Consider the following 19,235-nt stretch of genomic DNA (forward strand, 5'->3'; position numbering starts at 1 on the left):
TTTTTTCTCGGTTTGCCCTTTTTTCAAAAAAAAAAAAAAAAAAAAAAAGCGTCATTTCTTTTCATTTCTTTTTTTTTTTTTTTTTTTTTTTATTTATTCCCTCTCCTCTATTTTATAATTAATATATATATACAGAGCGTGCTTGATACTTCCAAACAATTGGTGTCTCGACTTTTACTTTTCTACAGCAAAAAAATGGTAAGTTTTATTTTCATTTCTTTGACAAATATATTTGTTGTTATGGTGAACTTACAACGCTCCCTTTGCTACTTGAAACATGGAAAACAACAAAAGGACACAAAAAAAAAGAAAAAAAAAATACATATACACATAAATATACATGTATATGCGTATATGTATATGCACATATATATGTACATATACATACGCAAACACTATACGACGCGAGCGTACAAATTTAAGAAAAATGATCAGTATTTTAACACAATTAAGAAAAGATGCAGTAACGAATTTCACCAAACGACAAAGAGTTCTTTGTTAATATGCATAACAGCAGAACATGTAAAAATGGAAGTGCAAAAATTTGTGTTCTAGAATTTAATTTTTTTGAGTTCTATTATTAGCTAAAAATATGCACTCATCTGTGTGAATATTATTATTATTTCTACCAGCTGTAGAGCACAAGCAAGCATATATGCACACATATATATCTATATTTACGTATTACTTTTTTTTACATATATTCGTATATATATATATATACACCATGCAAACAGTGTGACATTGTAGAAATGTCGTTTTAGCACAACGGACAAACGAAGAATATGAGAGTTACACACTTTTTTTAAAAATTATTACGTGTGTAGCCAATGCTAAAAAGTAAAAAATTATGTCCTTGTATATATAAATGTACATATATACTACTTTACACAAAAAGACAAGAATACTTTTTTTTTTTTTTTTTCTTTTACATCTTTAAACTTCATGGAATACAGTATTTTTAATTTATAATTTTTTACAAAATTTTCCCTATTTTGATATTAACTATTTAGTACCTCCCAAATCGTTTTTGTTTTTTAATTAAAATTTTTTTAACAAAAATATTTGGAAGCCATAAATAAAAAAAAAGAATGTTTTAAAATTATGATCGTATGAACAATTAATACATAAAAAAAAAAAAAAAAAAATATCGCTACGTTCAGAATTATTCTCATTCTTGGACACATTTTTTTCTTTTTTTTTCTTCTATGCAGTGTGAACATTTTTTTTTTTGGTGTTGTTCGCAGAGTATTAGCTTATGCATATAAAAATAAATAAATATATACATATACATATATATATATATATATATATATATATATATATATATATATATATATATATATATATATATATAAATATAAATATAAATGTGCAATCATACGTACATACATACTTCCATAATTTACAAATTACATGGTTGTTTTATTACGTGAATTATTCTTAATTTTTTAAAAATAGTATTGCCGATGTATGAAGTTAGGAAGGTGCAAAAATATCACAGAACTGGAGCCAACATTGCTGCATTAAAATTTATTGATACTAGACTATACATTTCGCCGAAGAGGAACATGAAATGTTACACATACTTACAATACGTAAATGCACACACATACATACATTCACATATATATACAGATACACATATATATACGCATACACATAAATATACACATACACATAAGTATACATATATATATATATATATATGTATATTTGTTTTTACGCACGGTGTTCTGAAAAGAGTACTTATTTTACCAAATGAGTCCACCAATTTTTTTTGTATGTAACGTTTTGTTCACACAAATTCTTAACATGGTGCGCATATGGCTATGCCCACACATGTTTCATTTTTTGAGTAATAAAAAAAGAAATTGCTCGTAATACATATATATATATATATATACTTTTTTTTTTTTTTTTTTTTTATGAACGTTCAGGTAAAATAAATTATAAAGTTAGCTATTTTGTATAAAAAAAAAAAAAAAAAAAGGACGAAAAAGGATGAAACAAATCTGATGTTTCTCGTTAATAGAACATTTAAACGAAGCGACAATTCGTTTTTTTCTCATACTTCTTTATTTTTGCAGTGGTAAATTCTATCTTCCGTAAATTTGATGTTTTGTTTTATTCTCTGAAATTTTTCATTGTTAGAAGGGTTATTTAAATCCTGCAAATTGAACATACAAACGTGTGAACATAAAATTATACAAATAATTTTATTAAGAAGAAAATAAATAGCGCTAACAACGAAAAGAGTTCATGCAGTGTAAGTGATACACATATATATATATATATACATAAATACATACATGAATACATACATAAATTCATACATAAATACATACATACATGAATACATACATGAATACATACATGAATACATACATAAATACATACATACATGAATACATACATAAATACATACATACATGAATACATACATAAATACATACATACATGAATACATACATAAATACATACATACATGAATACATACATTTATGTATGTACGTGGGTATTTTCCCGCCCTCCCCCTTACACCACGTTATACCGTAGTGTGTGTGAAAAAGCAAATGCATAAAAATTATTACTTTTATTTCGAGTAACTCCTGTTTATATTTCAGCAATCTATTTTCCAAGATTGGCAGTTTCATGCTACCTGTATCCTGCATAAAAATATGTATACATGCAGATAGATATGTATGAAGGCATATATGTATGCGGGTATATACGTATGCACGTATATTTGCATGAACGTACGCACATATACACATATAAGCGCAATTTGTTACTTGACATTTTTCCTTTTCACACGATTTTGTGAACTTCGTACTACCATCATACTTGGACCCTGAATTAATCGTTTTGCAGTCGCAAGTATTTAACCGCATGTACATATAAATGAGTTTTTTTATTGTGAATTTTATGGTATATATATTTTTTTCACCTCAATTTATTATTAACCTGCACAGGTCATGTTCTTTTTGTAATTCAAGGGAGAATTTAAAAAAAAAAAAAAAAAAAATTAAATCAACCATTTGTTCATATAATGATAAGTTCACTTATAATTTTTAGTAATAATTCGAAAAGAATATCGTTCGCTATTTTTCACATAAACATATATACATATATATATATACATATATATATACATACATACATACATACACATTGTCATGTTTTTTTTTTTTATTTTATATTATTATTTTTTTTTTTTTATATTATTATTTTTTTTATTTTATATTATTATTTTTTTTTTTTTATATTCCTGCTTACCCCTTCAAGAATGTACTCATATTGGGGTTCATTTTTCTTCTCTGAAGCAATATATGTTATTTCGTCACAGGCACATTCAACTGTAAGCATTTTTTTTTTTGACGAGAAGAAATTATTTTCCATAGAAATGTCTAAATGATTATTCCAAGGATAGGTATAGTAAAAATTATACACATTTAGGTTGTCTTGCATTAACTTTTTGTTGAATAGATCTATTTCGTTGTTCTCATGATAAACGATCTCATTTATGTTAGTGATGTTGTTAGGCATATATTGGTAAGCATCCTCCATTCGTTTGATTTCTTTCTTTTCCTAATTGGAATGAGTAATTTAAAGGAGACAGAATTATGCAACATGTAGTATGTGGTATGTATAATATGTTGTGTGTATTGTGGTGTATAGTATATTACTTGCAATTATGTTCCGTGTAGCATATAATACACATATGTACAACTGTTCCATACGGTTATAAAAAAAAAAAAAAAATTAATATCACTGTTAGTACCCTAATAATTGAACATATGACATTGTCATAGATATTCTTTATATCTTGAAAAATTTCGCCTTCCTCTTTCAGCAAGTATAGTTTCTAGTGAATATACGCACGGGTGTACATACATGTATGTACACAAATATAAATCCGTATGTATGTGTGCATGTATGTATGTACACAAATATAAATACGTATGCATGTATGTATGCACTCAAATATAAATACGTATGTATGTGTGCATGTATAACCTTTAAGACAAAAAAAAAAAAAACGGATTTATTTTATTTTATTTTATTTTTATTATTTTTTTATGTGCATAACTTATTTGCAACTACTCAGTTAAACTTGTACTTCATTACACCTATTAATTTACAACACTATTCTTAATAATTGTATTATACACTTTATATTTTATTTTTTCATTATTACATTGCCTTCTGTTGAGTCCTGATAATTCACAAAATGCTTGTATATAAAATTTCTTTTATACGCTATCACTTCTTCATCCTATGTCGTTAGAAAGCGGCTCGTGTTTGTGTATGCACGGATGTTATTTTGGTGTTCGCTCGTTAGCTAGATAGCTTATTAATTTTTTTTTTTTTTTTTTTTTTTTTTATTGTTCAAACAAAAAGGAAAAGAAAAATTTTTTAAAGAAAGATGTAGAATAACGAAATGCACAACTCATATCAAGGGAATATATACCTCCTCCGTGTCTTCATTGTATCTTATGCATTTTTCATAAACCTCACAAACATTACTAATTTTGTTATATTCATTGTAATAAACAAGGATTATCTTATTTTCCGGTATTAGGAAAACTTTTTTTTTTATTCCATTCTTAGCATTCTTAAAAGAAAAAGAGCAAAAATGTATCAGAAATTAGTGCAGATGATAAAGCTTTGCAAAAATATATAAATATTATTTGGTGTAGAACTTGCTGTAACTCAATTTGTCTCTTTTTATATTTGTGTCAGTAAAACCTTATTTCTATATTTCACAGTGATTTTCGTTACATAGTACTCATCTCCCTCAAACGTCTAAAAAGGGTGGAAGTTTAACGAGAACTTAACTATATGCATGAGTACAAATACGAATACATGTACATATATATGTGTATGTGCAATTATTTATATATATAATTTTTTTTTTTTTTTTTTTTCCTCCTTCCTCGTTTTTTTCATCAAATCAAGAACATGTACCTTCAACTTGTAAATTGTGTTCTCGTTCTTCGATAGCTTAACTGATCTGTATATCACGCTAAGGAATTAAAAAAAAAGAAATTTTTTTTTTTTTTTCTTTTTCACGATTAAGAATAATGTTTTTCTGTTTCTTCCTTTATACTCATCATTCCGATTAATGAAATATTCCATCAGTTTGTAGTCCTTTATCTGATACGGGTATTTAACAAAATATAATGTTTTTATAATGGTCTTTTTTAATTTTTAATATTCATTTCGTATTACGAACTATTTGTTTTATTTTATGTATTTATTTTTTTTTTGTTTTCGCCATTTTGCCATTTTAATTTCCACCTCAACATAATATGCTAGTCCATCCGCCCTAAAATAACGAAAAAGGGTATTCAAGGGGAAGAAATAATAGATGTGTCCTCATATCTACACGTACTTACATATAAATACTTGCATCTCACATGTATAGACATAACAAACACACATAACATGCATTCGTTCATACATGCGCGTGCTTACCTATTTGCGTAAAACGTGAAACGCGAATAAAACCCTATCCTCTTTGTAGAAGGGGGTGAAAAAAATAAAATAAAAATAAAGATAAAATAGAGAAAAATAAAGTACAACAAAATAGAGCAAAATAAAGTACAATAAAATAAAAATGAGCAACAATACCAAACAAAGCACTATCATTTAATTTTATCAAGTTATATGTTCTTGTCTGTGTGTACTTGTTCTAGTTTCTTTAAACGTTGGTGACCGCAATCATCGTAATATTCAATAGTTTTAAATTTCTGTGGCAGATATATTTTAGCTCTTTTCCTGTCTCTGTTCATATTAGGTATATATTTAGGTATGTGTATAATATATATATAAGTAAACATTCATTTATTTTTTTTTTTTTTTTTTATAAATATATGAAATAAATTAAGGAATTTTTCCAGAGTTTTATAGTAAGTTTTTTTTTTTTTTTTTTTTTTTTTTTTTTTTTATCACCTTCTATGCTTATAAAAGCTACAGACAGATTCAATGTCTGTATAGAATTTGTTTGTATAATGTGTATGCATTTCTGTTAGTCCGTCGTGCTGTAAAGAGAAGGTGAAAAGTACATGAAGGGAATTTAGAAGTTGGGTACATAAGTATTTGTATGTACATGCACAATCTTAATTGAGCAAACCTGGAGAAAATAGCCATATTCATCCTTCTTGCAGTTGTTATAAAATGTAGTCTTGCTACCTACATACAAATTTTTACAAAATCAAGTGTGTGTATGCACACATTTGGTTCTTACATGTATGTATGTTTGTTTGTTACTCATGGAACGGATAATCATATATTTCGAAAATTGAGCAAAATGTACCATGAGGGTATTTCAAGAGAAATCTGTCTTTTCTTATTACGTAAAATTTGTTTTCAACAATAGGAGTTAGTGCCTTACACAAAAAAGAAAAAAAGCGAGCGGCGAGCAATTAATTCGTATATATATATATATGTATGTATATGTATATATATATACATGTGCATTACATCAATATTTACTGGAACAAATTTAAAAACGACAGTTCTATATTTTCCCTTCTTTGTAAATGTTTTGTCCTTTTTTTTTACTTTGTTTTTTATTTCCTCATAAAATGCAGGGACGAAATACTCTTTGTTCTTTAGTTGGGATATCAGTATTTTTATTTTTTCAGTCTTGTTTATGTTAATCTTAATAATTAAAAGGGAATATATAGGAAGAAGGACATTTTACATGAAAGCGATATAATTATAATTACGAATTTGTATATACAAGAAGCATAATTTTACATAAACATTTTTTTCGTTCCACAAGTAAAAAATGGATCTATATGGGCAATCGTCGATGTCGTATTCCTTGCCTTAAATAAAAAAATAAAAACGGTAAGAGCTGAGGGGTGATGGATAAACAATAAATGATGAACAAGGAACGATGAACAAGGACCAACGAATGACGAACAAGGACCAACGAATGACGAACAAGGACCAACGAATGACGAATAAGGACAAACGAATGACGAACAAGGACAAACGAATGACGAACAAGGACAAACGAATGACGAACGATGTGTAACGATAACTTAAAAAATAATTAAAAAAAATACAAGTCTAATATGATATACGTTACTATGCCTTATGCACTACACTAAGAATACTACCACTGCAGTAACTACAAACCTGAAGACATTTCTATAAAAACATCTTTTCTTAGATCTAAGCTTTTTTTTATAAGTATCCACATATGTATATAAAAATCTTCTTCAAGATTTACTTTTTCGTCTTCATATTTGTTTTCCCTGAGCTGTAAGTTTATTATTTTATTATTATTTTTTTTGCATGAAAAAATGAATATCAAGTAGTAATTACTTGATATTTTTGTTAATGTGCTTTCGTGTGTGCAATATCGTACGAGCGTGTATTTGCACGTGTAAACACATGTACGTAAATACACATGTACGTAAATACACATGTACGCAAACACTCATATATACATACGTAGGTACATTATAACGTACCATCGTTTTACCAACGTTCATTAGTTTCTCATATTTCTTCTTTTTCTCCTTTATGTCTGTCATGCTCTCCTAAGCGAGTTATGAGGAAATTTTTTTTTTTTTTTTTTGATTTGTTCAAGGATTTTTTCTTTTTTTCCTACATCTTATTTACTATCTAAATAAAAACTATTATCAGATTACATTTTTTTCCTTGGATAGTTTGAATTCTTTTAAATTAAAATCGCAAAAGTTCTTTTTCTGAGATATGAGGGAATGTATAGGGTAAAATTTTGCTTGTATAGGCCAGGCAGTAATTAACAATTTTTTTTTTTTTTTTTTTTTGTTAATCTGTTTAACTTATTTTAACTTAATTTAGCTCAATTTGACTTAATTTGGCTTATTTTAATAAAATTTAATTTAGTATAATTTAACATAATTCAAATTAATTATCATTTTCTCTCTTTTTTCTTTCTTTTTGGTACATCATTTTTGGAGCATATAGAAAAAGGCGCTTCACCACATACAACATACGCTTCATAGTTTTTCGCTACACAAAAAGAAAGTTTTACATACACTTATTTATGTGAGAATATTTAAGCGTTTAACTACTTGAATACACCTGACTATTTCGCCTTTGGGCGCAGTGCCAACGTTAAAAATGACAAATGTGCAGATGCACACATGTTCACGTAAATATGAACGTGTAAATATACGCGTTTGTGTGTGTGTGTGTGTGTGTGTGTGTGTGTGTGTGCGTATATATGTTTGTATGTATATATGTTTGTATGTATATATGTTTGTATGTATATATGTTTGTATGTATATATATTTGTATGTATATATATTTGTATGTTTATATGTTTGTATGTATATATGTTTTTATGTATATATATTTGTATGTATATATATTTGTATGTGTATATGTATATATGTTTGTATTTTTTTTTTTTTACTCCTCAGCGCAGAAACGACTATGCTGGATAGATCTACACAGTCTGCAATCTACAATAAAAATTTTAACCTCTATGAAATAAATACAAATTAATAAATTAAAACAACAAAAATAGCAAACCTTCCAGTTGAACAAAAGTGTTGTATTGGCTAGTAATATCGTTTTAATTTTTTTTTTTAATAATATTTCATAAGTAAAAAAGTTTTTAATATAGCTGTATATTTCTTTATAGTTATTTCCCTTGCTAAAAAGGAAAGTGTATTATGAAAGCGAAAATATGTTTGCCGATTGTTGTAGTATTACAGTAATGGCGTTACTAGTACAGTTCTACTATTATACTGTAAAGTTATGTTAGTACGTAAGTACGTCATTATATTACTACATCACTACAATTACTAATCTTAAGAAGTAGGCAAAATAAAATAGTATAATTAAATAGTATAATTAAATAGTAAAATTAAATAGTAATAATAAATAGCAAAATTAAATAGCAGAATTAAATAGCAAAATTAAATAGCAGAATTAAATAGCAAAATTAAATAGCAAAATTAAATAGCAAAATTAAATAGCAAAATTAAATAGCAAAATTAAATAGCAAAATTAAATAGCAAAATTAAATAGCAAAATTAAATAGCAAAGTAAAATAAATTAATAACTAGAATAACTAAAATTTCTTCGTTTATTTATTACTCGAAGGGGAAATATATTTGTATTATTGAGGAACAAATATTTTTTTTCATTCCGTATTCATCAATAAAGAATTCACAGAACTGAATGTTATGCTTTTCTTTAAGCTAACAGATAATAACAAATGAAACAAAATTTAAATATGAAAATGATACTTACGTTCATATACGCACACATACGTACATACACATATACATACATGCACACATATATGTACATACATATATACCTACATGCACACATATACGTACATACATATATACATACATAAACACATATACGTATATATATATATATACATACATAAACACATATACGTATATATATATATACATACATAAACACATATACGTATATATATATATATATATATATATATATATATATATATATATATACATACATATATATGCTTACACATATTAACAATTCATATTTTTTTACATATACAATGGGACACCTTTTTTTTAAGGGAGCTTAGATAGTTCAGCAAAACTTTTTCTTTGCTTGATGGCAGTATGTTGTTATAATTTTTTACTACCTCATCTCTGTTGTTCTTCAGGTACTTTGAAAGGAAAAAGAAGAGCGACGAGATGTAAGCAAGTATGGACGTATGTATGTGCGTATGCATTAGTGTATTTATTAGTGTATTTATTAGTGTATTTATTAGTGTATTTATTAGTGTATGTATTAGTGTATGTATTAGTGTATGTATTAGTGTATGTATTAGTGTATGTATGTATATTAGAAAGCATCTATATGAACGTTTACACGTATGATTCAACATGTACACAACTATAAACCATTTTTGTTGTATTTTTTTTTTTTTTTTTTTTTTTATATTTCATTTTTTTATATCTTTATTGAAATTAGTATTACATCTAAACATCGTTTGAGCTTATTTTTATTTTTCATTTTTTTGTAAAGATGAATCTTAAGCAAATATTATTTTTTCTTTTTTGCGAATTCGGAGAAAAAAAAAGAAGCCTTGAAAATCTCTCAGCTCAAGAATAATACAAGTGACGCAGTAATTATAAAACAAATAAATTTTAAGTATATATATATGTACGTGTACATGTATGTATGCATGTATGTATGTATGTATGCACGAATGCATGTATGTATGTATGTATGCACGTATGTGTGTACGTATAAATATACACACTCAGTAGTAACACTACGAACGAACAGCATTACTTATGCGAAGTGTAGCAAAAATTAACATAAAACTAAAAAAAAATAAAAAATTAGCACAAAAAATGGGAACATTAAATTGTCATATCAGAAAGTGAAAAAAAAAAATTACGAACAGGACACAAAAAATAGCCAAATGAAAAATATACTAAAATTGCCATATAAAAAAATTATAATAATTGTCATGAAAAAATCGTAAAAAAAATAAATGAAAAAAAATAAATGAAATAGTCATAAAAAAAGGTATGAAAAAGGTATGAAAAAGGTATGAAAAAGGTATGAAAAAGATATGAAAAGGTATGAAAAGGTATGAAAAAGATATGAAAGAGGTATGAAAAAGATATAAAAAAAGTATGAACAAGTCATAAAAAAATAGTTTTTAAAAAAAGTATGCGAAAAGAAAAGAAAAAAAACAAAGTTAAAGCATAACAATAATTTGTAAATATTAGCGGTATTTGAAAGAAAGAAAAATGAGCACTAAAAATTATGAGGATTACTTGTTTCTGTTACAATTCGTTTAAAATATTTTGAAGAATTGAATGTATAAATAATTATTATCTTGTGCGCAAAAATGAAGAAGGATAAAATAAAAGAAAAATACATAAAACTTTTGTTTACTCAAGTGGAAAAAGAAAAAGTTCAAAACAATTACGAGAATACTAGCTATAACTTTGCTTCTTTTACAAATTATGATGTATATATTTTAAATGGAAAATATTATAAACTAAGAAATTTAGATGACGTTAAGATTAAGAAGACATTATTGCTATATTTATTTAAACACAACTTTTATGTTCCCAAGATAATAAAGTAATGAGGAAAATTGGGAAAATATATATGCACATCGTATCTGCGTTTATGTATGTACATATGTGCGTGTATATATCTATGTATGTGAAGGTTCATGTGTTCATATATGCGCGTTTATATGTTCATATCAATGTATACGCATACACACATGAAAAATAACATGTGTTTCATAATGTTCTATATGCACATTTTCAATACATTTCAGGAGAATAATTTTCAAAAAATTTTTACTACAAAATGAAAGCAGGGACATACCAAACTTCAATTACAACATATATCTTTTATTATCATATTTAAAAAATCCTAGTGTTAATGAAACTATGCAAGTAATTAATTCCTTAATTTTTTCCATAATTTTTTCCTTTATTTTTTCCATAATTTTTTCCTTTATTTTTTCCTTTATTTTTTCCATAATTTTTTCCTTTATCTTTTCCATAATTTTTTCCTTTATCTTTTCCATAATTTTTTCCTTTATCTTTTCCATAATTTTTTCCTTTATCTTTTCCATAATTTTTTCCTTTATCTTTTCCATAACTTTTTTTTTTTTTTCCCAATGCTCTCTCTTTATATTTACATTTCTTTCTATCTTCATGTATAAATCTTTTTCTTCTTTTTGAACAGAAAATTATTGATTTAGATGTATTCAGAACAAGAATTAACAAAGAAAATGAAAAAACAATATATTTTTTTAATCTCTTTTTAAATTATGCTTGCAACTATTTTCAGTTTAAATATAAGCAAGGGCTAAATGAAGTCCTAGGTATTTAATATATACCAGCACGATAACATAAGTGCTTGATTTTGTTTCATTTTGCTACTACATTTTGCTGTTATATTTTTACGTGCCGCTAACACTTTCTGCGGATTTATACCTTGGCTGTTCATACTTTTTTTAGATAATTTTTTTTTTTTTTTATATTAAAAATTATTTTTTTTTTTTCCTCCTATAGCACTTTTTTTTTACCTGAAGGGGAAATGCTTTAATATGGTTGATGTCTATTTCTGCTTTCAAAACTTTGTTGAGAGGTATAGAAAATAATAATTGATGTGAAGAAAATTAGTCGCACAGTTCTTGATATATTTCTGTAATTGTGTATTCCATTGTGTTTTTCACACACATGTATATATATATATATACATATATATATATACACATATATATATACACATATATATATACACATATATATATACATATATATTATGGGTATACTTATGCGCGTGCCATGCTTTTTACGTGTTCATTACAGATTTCTAAAGGAGTTTTATTATGACGATGAGTTTTTTTTTTTGCAAATATCATTTTTTTTGTTTAAGATTTTAATTAAGTATCATGACCCCGTGTTGTCGGAAGTGCTAGGTAACAAAGGATTATACAGTTATATCATTTCGGTAGTGTTTGTAGATGTTTCTATCACCTTTAACTTTTTTTCATTGCTATGTTTCTCCGTTATTCTTTTTGTTTTGTTTTGTTTTAGCTTTTATTTTATTATGTAATATTTTCATTTTTTCATTTTTTCATTGTTTTGTTTTATTTATTATTTTTTTTTTTTTTCGTTCTCCTCCCTTTACGAATACACAGAAAAGAACAAAATGACTCCAGAGATATACGCAGCATCGTGGTTTCTAACCCTCTTTGCATCGAAGAGCAATTTACAAATTTTAAATTCTATCTATATGATATTTTTACTAGAACATAATCCCTTTTTTTATTTTTTTTTTTCCTTGGCTCTTTTAATTTTGCATAGGTATTAAAAATATATAGTTATTAACAAGAATAGATATGTACATGTGCATGCGATGTGAAGGTTTGTTTGGACAGAATTTATTCATAGTGTGGTTACTATCGCGCGAATAACATGTCTACATTTTGATGTGCAGTACATTTCTTTTCTTTTTTTTATTTTGCAGAAATGTATTTCTGTGCGTCGATAGCTCTAATTTACCAGAATTGTTAAGTAAAATAAACATATTTAATAAAAAATTTTTAAAGAAAGTAAAAAAAAAAAAAAATTAAAAAAAAATTAAATAAAAAAATACTAATAACGAGAAGAAAAAGGGACATAATAGCAGTATATAAATACAGTTTGGTATAATATACATATGCGCACAAGCTTACTTTAGTTTACCTTAAGTTTATTTTAACTTGTATTTTCCTTCAAGGTTTGGTCACTGGGGAAGTATTTGGAAAACAACACACCTGTGTCATTTGCTCATAAACTGTTTTTCATTAAAAATATTTTGATTTATTTAACTAATGAAAATTCGATAGAAAATAATCATAAAAAAAATGTGTTATTGAATTTTTTCAAATCCATTGATTATATGTCCATAAATTCGTACGAGATTATAAAGTAAGCAATTTAAGAGAAAAAGGAAAAAAATGTTTGCTTGTTCATATTTTTGTGAGCTATTTATTATTTCACATGAACATGTACATATGTTATTATTTATTTATTTATTTATTTATTTATTTATTTATTTATTTTTTTTTTTTTTTTTTTTTTTTTTTTTTTTTTGTGGCACCTTCAAAAGGAACGTCTCGTCAGGAAGAAACAACTACATATTCCTTGATATCAGATCGAGTAGAAATTTCAAGAAATTTCATTTAAACAATTCGATAAACGTAGAGCCAGTGAGTAACTGCGCGGAGGTGTTGAGGAGTGAGTGGAAAATTGAAAATGTGTGTTTGTGTGTATATGTACACGTATGTAACTGTGTATGCATGTATGTAACTGTGTATGCATGTATGTAACTGTGTATGCATGTGTGTAATTATGTATGCATTTATGTAATTATGTATGCATGGGCGTACGTGTGCCCCCCTTTTCAGATAACATAGGTTTACAACATAAGAAGAAAAAGAAAGATACTAATAGAACTGACGATAAACAAATATTTTATATTTTAAAAAAGTATGATGGCCATGAAGTCGCACACACAGGTATGTTACTATTTTCCTTTTTATTGCTAAGAAAATACAACGGGAAGAATAACATTCATTATGATGATAATATTATATTAAAAAAAAAAAAAGGAATTAATGAAACCAAACTGACTGAAGTTAATATTAGATCAATGGATAAAAGTCAAGAAAGAGGAGTGAAAAGGAGAAAAAGGGAAGAAAGTAAAAATATAACAAGAAAAAAAAGGAAAAAAAAAAAAAAAAAAAAATAGGAGATAACCGTGCCACAAGTATTTTTAATAATCTCAGTTTACTGAAAGTTGAGGAGAATCAAATGGTAGATCTCAATACTTTTTTTTTTAATTTTTATTCAGATAAGAAATGTATTAAAAGGTCATATAAAAGCTGTAAAGTTAAATTTAAATTTTATGAACCATTAAGTAGAGAGTATGCAGTGGAGAAGAAGGTTAAAATGGCAAAAAATTATTTTTCTGATGATGATGTTTTATCAACACCTTTTAGTTTAACAAGCTATCGCATTAGAATGAGTTTCATTTTGAAAAGAGAAAAAGCTATGGCAAAGGTTACTAGGGTAGAAACGGAAGAAATGAAAAAGAGAAAAACGGAAGGATTGAAAAGTGCTATTCGTAAGGACAGTACTAGGAATGTGGAAAGCAATGAGTATTACAATGAAAATGGTGGCAAAGACAACCACGTTGATACACACATTGATATAAACGATGATGATGAGCATGTTGATGATGAACACGCTAACGATGCACGAGCCACTAAATCAACAAGAAAAATCAAAAGAGATTCCTATCTACTTGAGCAAAATTTGAATATCAGTTCATTCAATTTATATTTGCTAATAAAAGAGAAAGTTTTGAAAGACGAAAACTCACTAAAAATTTTTTTTGAAAATATGTTCAACCCGAACAAAGAAATCGTTATTCTATACGATGATGATTTTAAGAATGCTAAACATGTGAGAAGCTTTTATTACGAGTTGATATATAAGTTAAAGCTAAAGAACGTTTCTATTATTGAAGGAGGAATAAATTCTTATCATAACTTGATAAAAAATAAGCAATCGGAATCTCCGTCTCGCTTAGATTCACGATCACATTTGGATTCTAGGGCCAATTACAAAACAAATGTAATTACAAAAACATCAGGGGGGATAAAGAATACAGAGCTTCCTGATTTTTACTTATGCTATAATTTAGTAAAAAACAAAAAGGTGTTGAACCATCTATTTCATCCATCTCATTTATGTTATTTGTGTGATAATAAAAATTTTAAAAAAATGAAAAAGAGAATTCTGGACGAATTTTTTTTTGAAATATATAACGATTACAGTATATTTGAAGATTATTATTATTTTTTGACAAATCAAAGGGATCATGTTAATTATTCTGCTTTCTTTGAATTAATTTTACGTAAAAAAAGCTTTGAGAAATTAAAAAAGAGCAAGAAAGAGGAATCGGAAGCATTATTATTTCCTCTTTCAAATATACTTAATTATATTAAAAGAAAAAAATCAGTAGATAAGGAAAAGGACCTTAATGAAAACTCTTCAGTACGTACTGGTTATGTGAATACAACTACTACCATTACTAGTACTTCTACTGCAGTGGGTGCTGCTTCTACTTCTGTTTCTAGTGGTATCCCTGTTTGTAACAACAACTGCAAGGGTAATCACAACGATGGGGTATGTAATAACAGTGTGCATAGTACCAATGCATCTGCTATGACAAAGAGGCTTAGTGAATCTACGCAAAGTGATATGAACATATACAGTAATACAAGAGTGAAAAAAGATTACTTTAGTTTGAACTATTATATATATTACTACAATCGAAAGAAGAATGAATTCTTTACTTTCATCGCAAATGATGAAGAAAAACAAACAAAATGTGAAGGTGCATCTTTCGACGTGAGCAATGCAGCTCCATGCAATGTTACGCATACGAACACATCTGATGTAAATAGAAGCAGCTTGAGAGGCAGTGTACCATTCATCAATAAATGTAGTGAGGATGGTGATCATAGAAATGCGTGCGCAATTTCAAACAGAACTGCAGATGCAGGAGCAAATGTTGGTGCAGATGCAGATATAGATATAACTAGTGCTATTTGTGCGAATGAAAGTATAAAAGTCGAGGGAGATGAAAAATGGTTAGCTGTTAATGAAGAACAGGAATACATACCAAGTAAGGATCTTTTAAATTTAAGAAATAAGCTTTCAATTAGCAGTGACAATACGGAAAGAAGGAGTTCATCCAGCTCTGACGTTTACAGTTTGTACTCCTACATAGATATAATGTGTTATAATTATTTGTTGAACAAGGATGATGCAAGTTGTAGTAGTTGCAAAAGATGCGATGATAATGATGATGATGGTGATAATGTTGAATATAACGACGGTGAGGATTACCACAATAACAACAACAGGAGTGTAAGTAAAATCCAGTGCAAAATTTATAACTGCTTCATTGAGTATATTTATCAGCCTATGATCCCACACAACATCAGATCGAATAATATTATAAGCAATTTTGTTCAGTATGTAAAATATTATAAGAATATGAATCCAAGCAATAACTCAATAAATGATCCAAATTTTTATTTGAATTGTAATAAATTGGATTCGAGTTTATTTTTTAACCTGTCCTATTTTCCTTTTAATAATTTTAGAAAAATGCACTTACCCAATAAGTTTTCATTCTCAAAATCGTATGAAAAGGAGAGGAGGGATACGGGCACAGGCATGGGAACGAGCACGGAGATAGATATGGGCATAAATATGAGTAAAGGTCGAGACAGCGAAGGAAGTGGGGGTGGATTAGAGTTTAGGGATAGAAAAAACTTTGTACGAGATGATTCATTGTATTATACTGTTAGAGAGGAATTGCCCTTGAAGAAAGAGCTACAAAATGATGAAGATGACAAGGGTACACAACATGTAGGCTCCACAAATGGGGAAGCAACCTATGCAGAGGGGAAAAATGCCAATACCTACGATGAAGTAGTAAATGATTCTATCTTAAATAACACGTGGATTAAAAACAAACCTGAGTTAGGTTTATGCAAACTAATGATATATCACAATTTTTTAATTTTGTACGGAGTTCCCTATTTGTATGATGTCAATGTGTTGGTAGATACAACAAATAAAGCTACACAAGAGAACAAAGTTCGTAGAAACATTTCTAAGTCGTATGGAGAACACAAATCAGTAGCTAACTTAAAGAAAATAAAGGAGGCACCATTTGATGATACCACAGATGTAAAAGACTTCGAGGGAAATCAAGCAAAGAGGGAAGAAGCAGATGGGGGAAAAGAAACATATAGAGGGAATGGAGAAACCGGGGGGGGTGCCCCCCCCCCTGACATTGGAATTGTAAACTTTTTGAAAGAGAAAAAAGAGTATAATAATAAAAAAGATAATACTTATTTAAACTATTGCGACGACAAGTTACACAAAATGGTGGTACATAAATATAAAGACTTAAAAAAGAAAGATATTTTATTTAACATCGACTGTTATAAGTTGAATGCAATTGACATTAACTGGAATAATATATCTAATCACATGTTTCGTAATATAACGAAAGAACATATAGAGGATACGTACAATTATTATAAGCCATATTTTAATTTATCGAAAAATAATTTATCAAAGGAGGAACAATTTCCTTATTCTCCTTCTTCCTCGAATTCAGCTTCAAGTAACAACACTTGTTCGTGTGCATCAGATGAACAAGATTTTTCCTTTTCAGACTATCATAGCTTATATACAAATAAAGCCAAAATAAAAACGAACTCAAGGAACAAGAACAATAAAAAGAAAATGAAACTTGAATATCGTAAGACGAAAATTGATGTTGTTAATATTTATGCAATATTTGACCTTAGAACTATTTATAAAATTACCACCAAAAAGAACAATAACAAAACTCTCTATTTCTACTTTTCAACAAATAAGGTACTGAAGAAGCACAAAAGAATGTGCTATTTTACATCCGTGCAGCATACTTTTTTACTAGCTATTCTATTTTACATTGTCTTTTTTTTTTTTTTTCTAGCTATTCTATTTTACATTGTCTTTTTTTTTTTTTCTAGCTATTTTATTTTACATTGTCTTTTTTTTTTTTTTCTAGCTATTTTTTTTTACATTGTCTTTTTTTTTTTTTTTTTTTTTTTTACGTTATTCCATCACATCTATTTCGTTTATTTTATTTTTTTTTTTTTTTTAAAGAGCACCCCCTTGATGGTTTTAAATTTTGAGGACGAGTTGGAGGTCCAATCGTGCGTCTGTTCTGTTAAGGAGGTGTACACCTTTTTTGCAAATAACATAGGAGGGCTTCACTGAAGTTTTTCATTTTTTTTTTTTTTTTTTTGTTTTTTACCAATATAAATACAGCGTATATCCGTAAGTCCCTCGTGTGTTTCTACCAGATTTGGCAATTCACCAATTTTATTATACATTTTATTCCTTTTTTTTTTTTTTTTTTTTTAAATATATGTTGAGTTGTTCTATGTTGTGACACTTGTGAGTGAGAGCACTTACATTTTTTTTGTAAACATGTACATGCATTTATACATACGTATATATATGCATTTGTGTTTATATATGTAGATACCCACGACCGCATGTGCAGGAACAAAATTGTCATAAAAAAAATTTTTTTTATAAGTTTTGCACAAGTTAGAAATATTTACTGTAATTGTAGCGTTGTGTGCAAAATGCGCATGTCCAAAATAATTAATGAATCAAAAAAAAAAAAAAAAAAAAAAAAAAAAAACAATGTAAAATAAAATAGCTAGAAAAAAAAAAAAAAAAGACGTGTAAAATAGAATAGCTAGTAAAAAAAAAAAAAAAAAGACAACGTGTAAAATAGAATAGCTAGTAAAAAAAAAAAAAAAGACAACGTGTAAAATAGAATAGCTAGTAAAAAAAAAAAAAAAAAGACAACATATGTAACAAATATGGTAAGTGCAGCAATAATAATAAATATCTTTTCATACAGTAAACGACGTGACATAAATGATGAAAAATTCACAAAAAAAAAAAAGATTCACCTTAAGGTCAATATGTATAATTGTAATTTTTCGGTTGGCGTGTTCAAGCGGGGACATACATTAAGCAAATTGTGTGAGTATTATATGAAGCATGTATAATATGTGTGTTAAGTGCACATGCTTGTAT

At 27.1% G+C, this 19,235-nt stretch overlaps 2 protein-coding genes across 2 annotated transcripts; one reads left to right on the top strand and one right to left on the bottom strand.

The window, feature by feature from the left end:
* Positions 1-3,249: 3,249 nt before the first annotated feature.
* Positions 3,250-10,026, bottom strand: PmUG01_14064200 (conserved Plasmodium protein, unknown function; the record flags this gene model as incomplete). The annotated part of the gene is made up of 24 exons (XM_029008224.1): positions 3,250-3,591; positions 3,785-3,868; positions 4,202-4,279; positions 4,475-4,618; positions 4,753-4,809; positions 4,966-5,029; positions 5,114-5,160; positions 5,305-5,332; positions 5,482-5,522; positions 5,694-5,790; positions 5,959-6,047; positions 6,140-6,198; positions 6,323-6,395; positions 6,571-6,669; positions 6,769-6,839; positions 7,156-7,279; positions 7,494-7,562; positions 7,674-7,730; positions 7,955-8,019; positions 8,426-8,474; positions 8,545-8,668; positions 9,115-9,218; positions 9,572-9,676; positions 9,991-10,026. 24 exons carry the CDS (start codon positions 10,024-10,026, stop codon positions 3,250-3,252), a joined length of 2,106 nt encoding a protein of 701 aa, XP_028864535.1.
* An 850-nt stretch (positions 10,027-10,876) lies between these two features.
* Positions 10,877-18,398, top strand: PmUG01_14064300 (conserved Plasmodium protein, unknown function; the record flags this gene model as incomplete). The annotated part of the gene is given in 12 exon segments (XM_029008225.1): positions 10,877-11,115; positions 11,321-11,441; positions 11,737-11,875; positions 12,066-12,141; positions 12,366-12,475; positions 12,698-12,863; positions 13,027-13,111; positions 13,279-13,469; positions 13,651-13,754; positions 13,949-14,271; positions 14,286-18,011; positions 18,285-18,398. The coding sequence occupies 12 exon segments, from the start codon at positions 10,877-10,879 to the stop codon at positions 18,396-18,398; spliced, it is 5,394 nt and encodes a 1,797-aa protein (XP_028864536.1).
* Positions 18,399-19,235: the final 837 nt, after the last annotated feature.

The sequence above is a fragment of the Plasmodium malariae genome, assembly GCF_900090045.1.
Source record: "Plasmodium malariae genome assembly, chromosome: 14".
Lineage (NCBI taxonomy): Eukaryota > Apicomplexa > Aconoidasida > Haemosporida > Plasmodiidae > Plasmodium > Plasmodium malariae.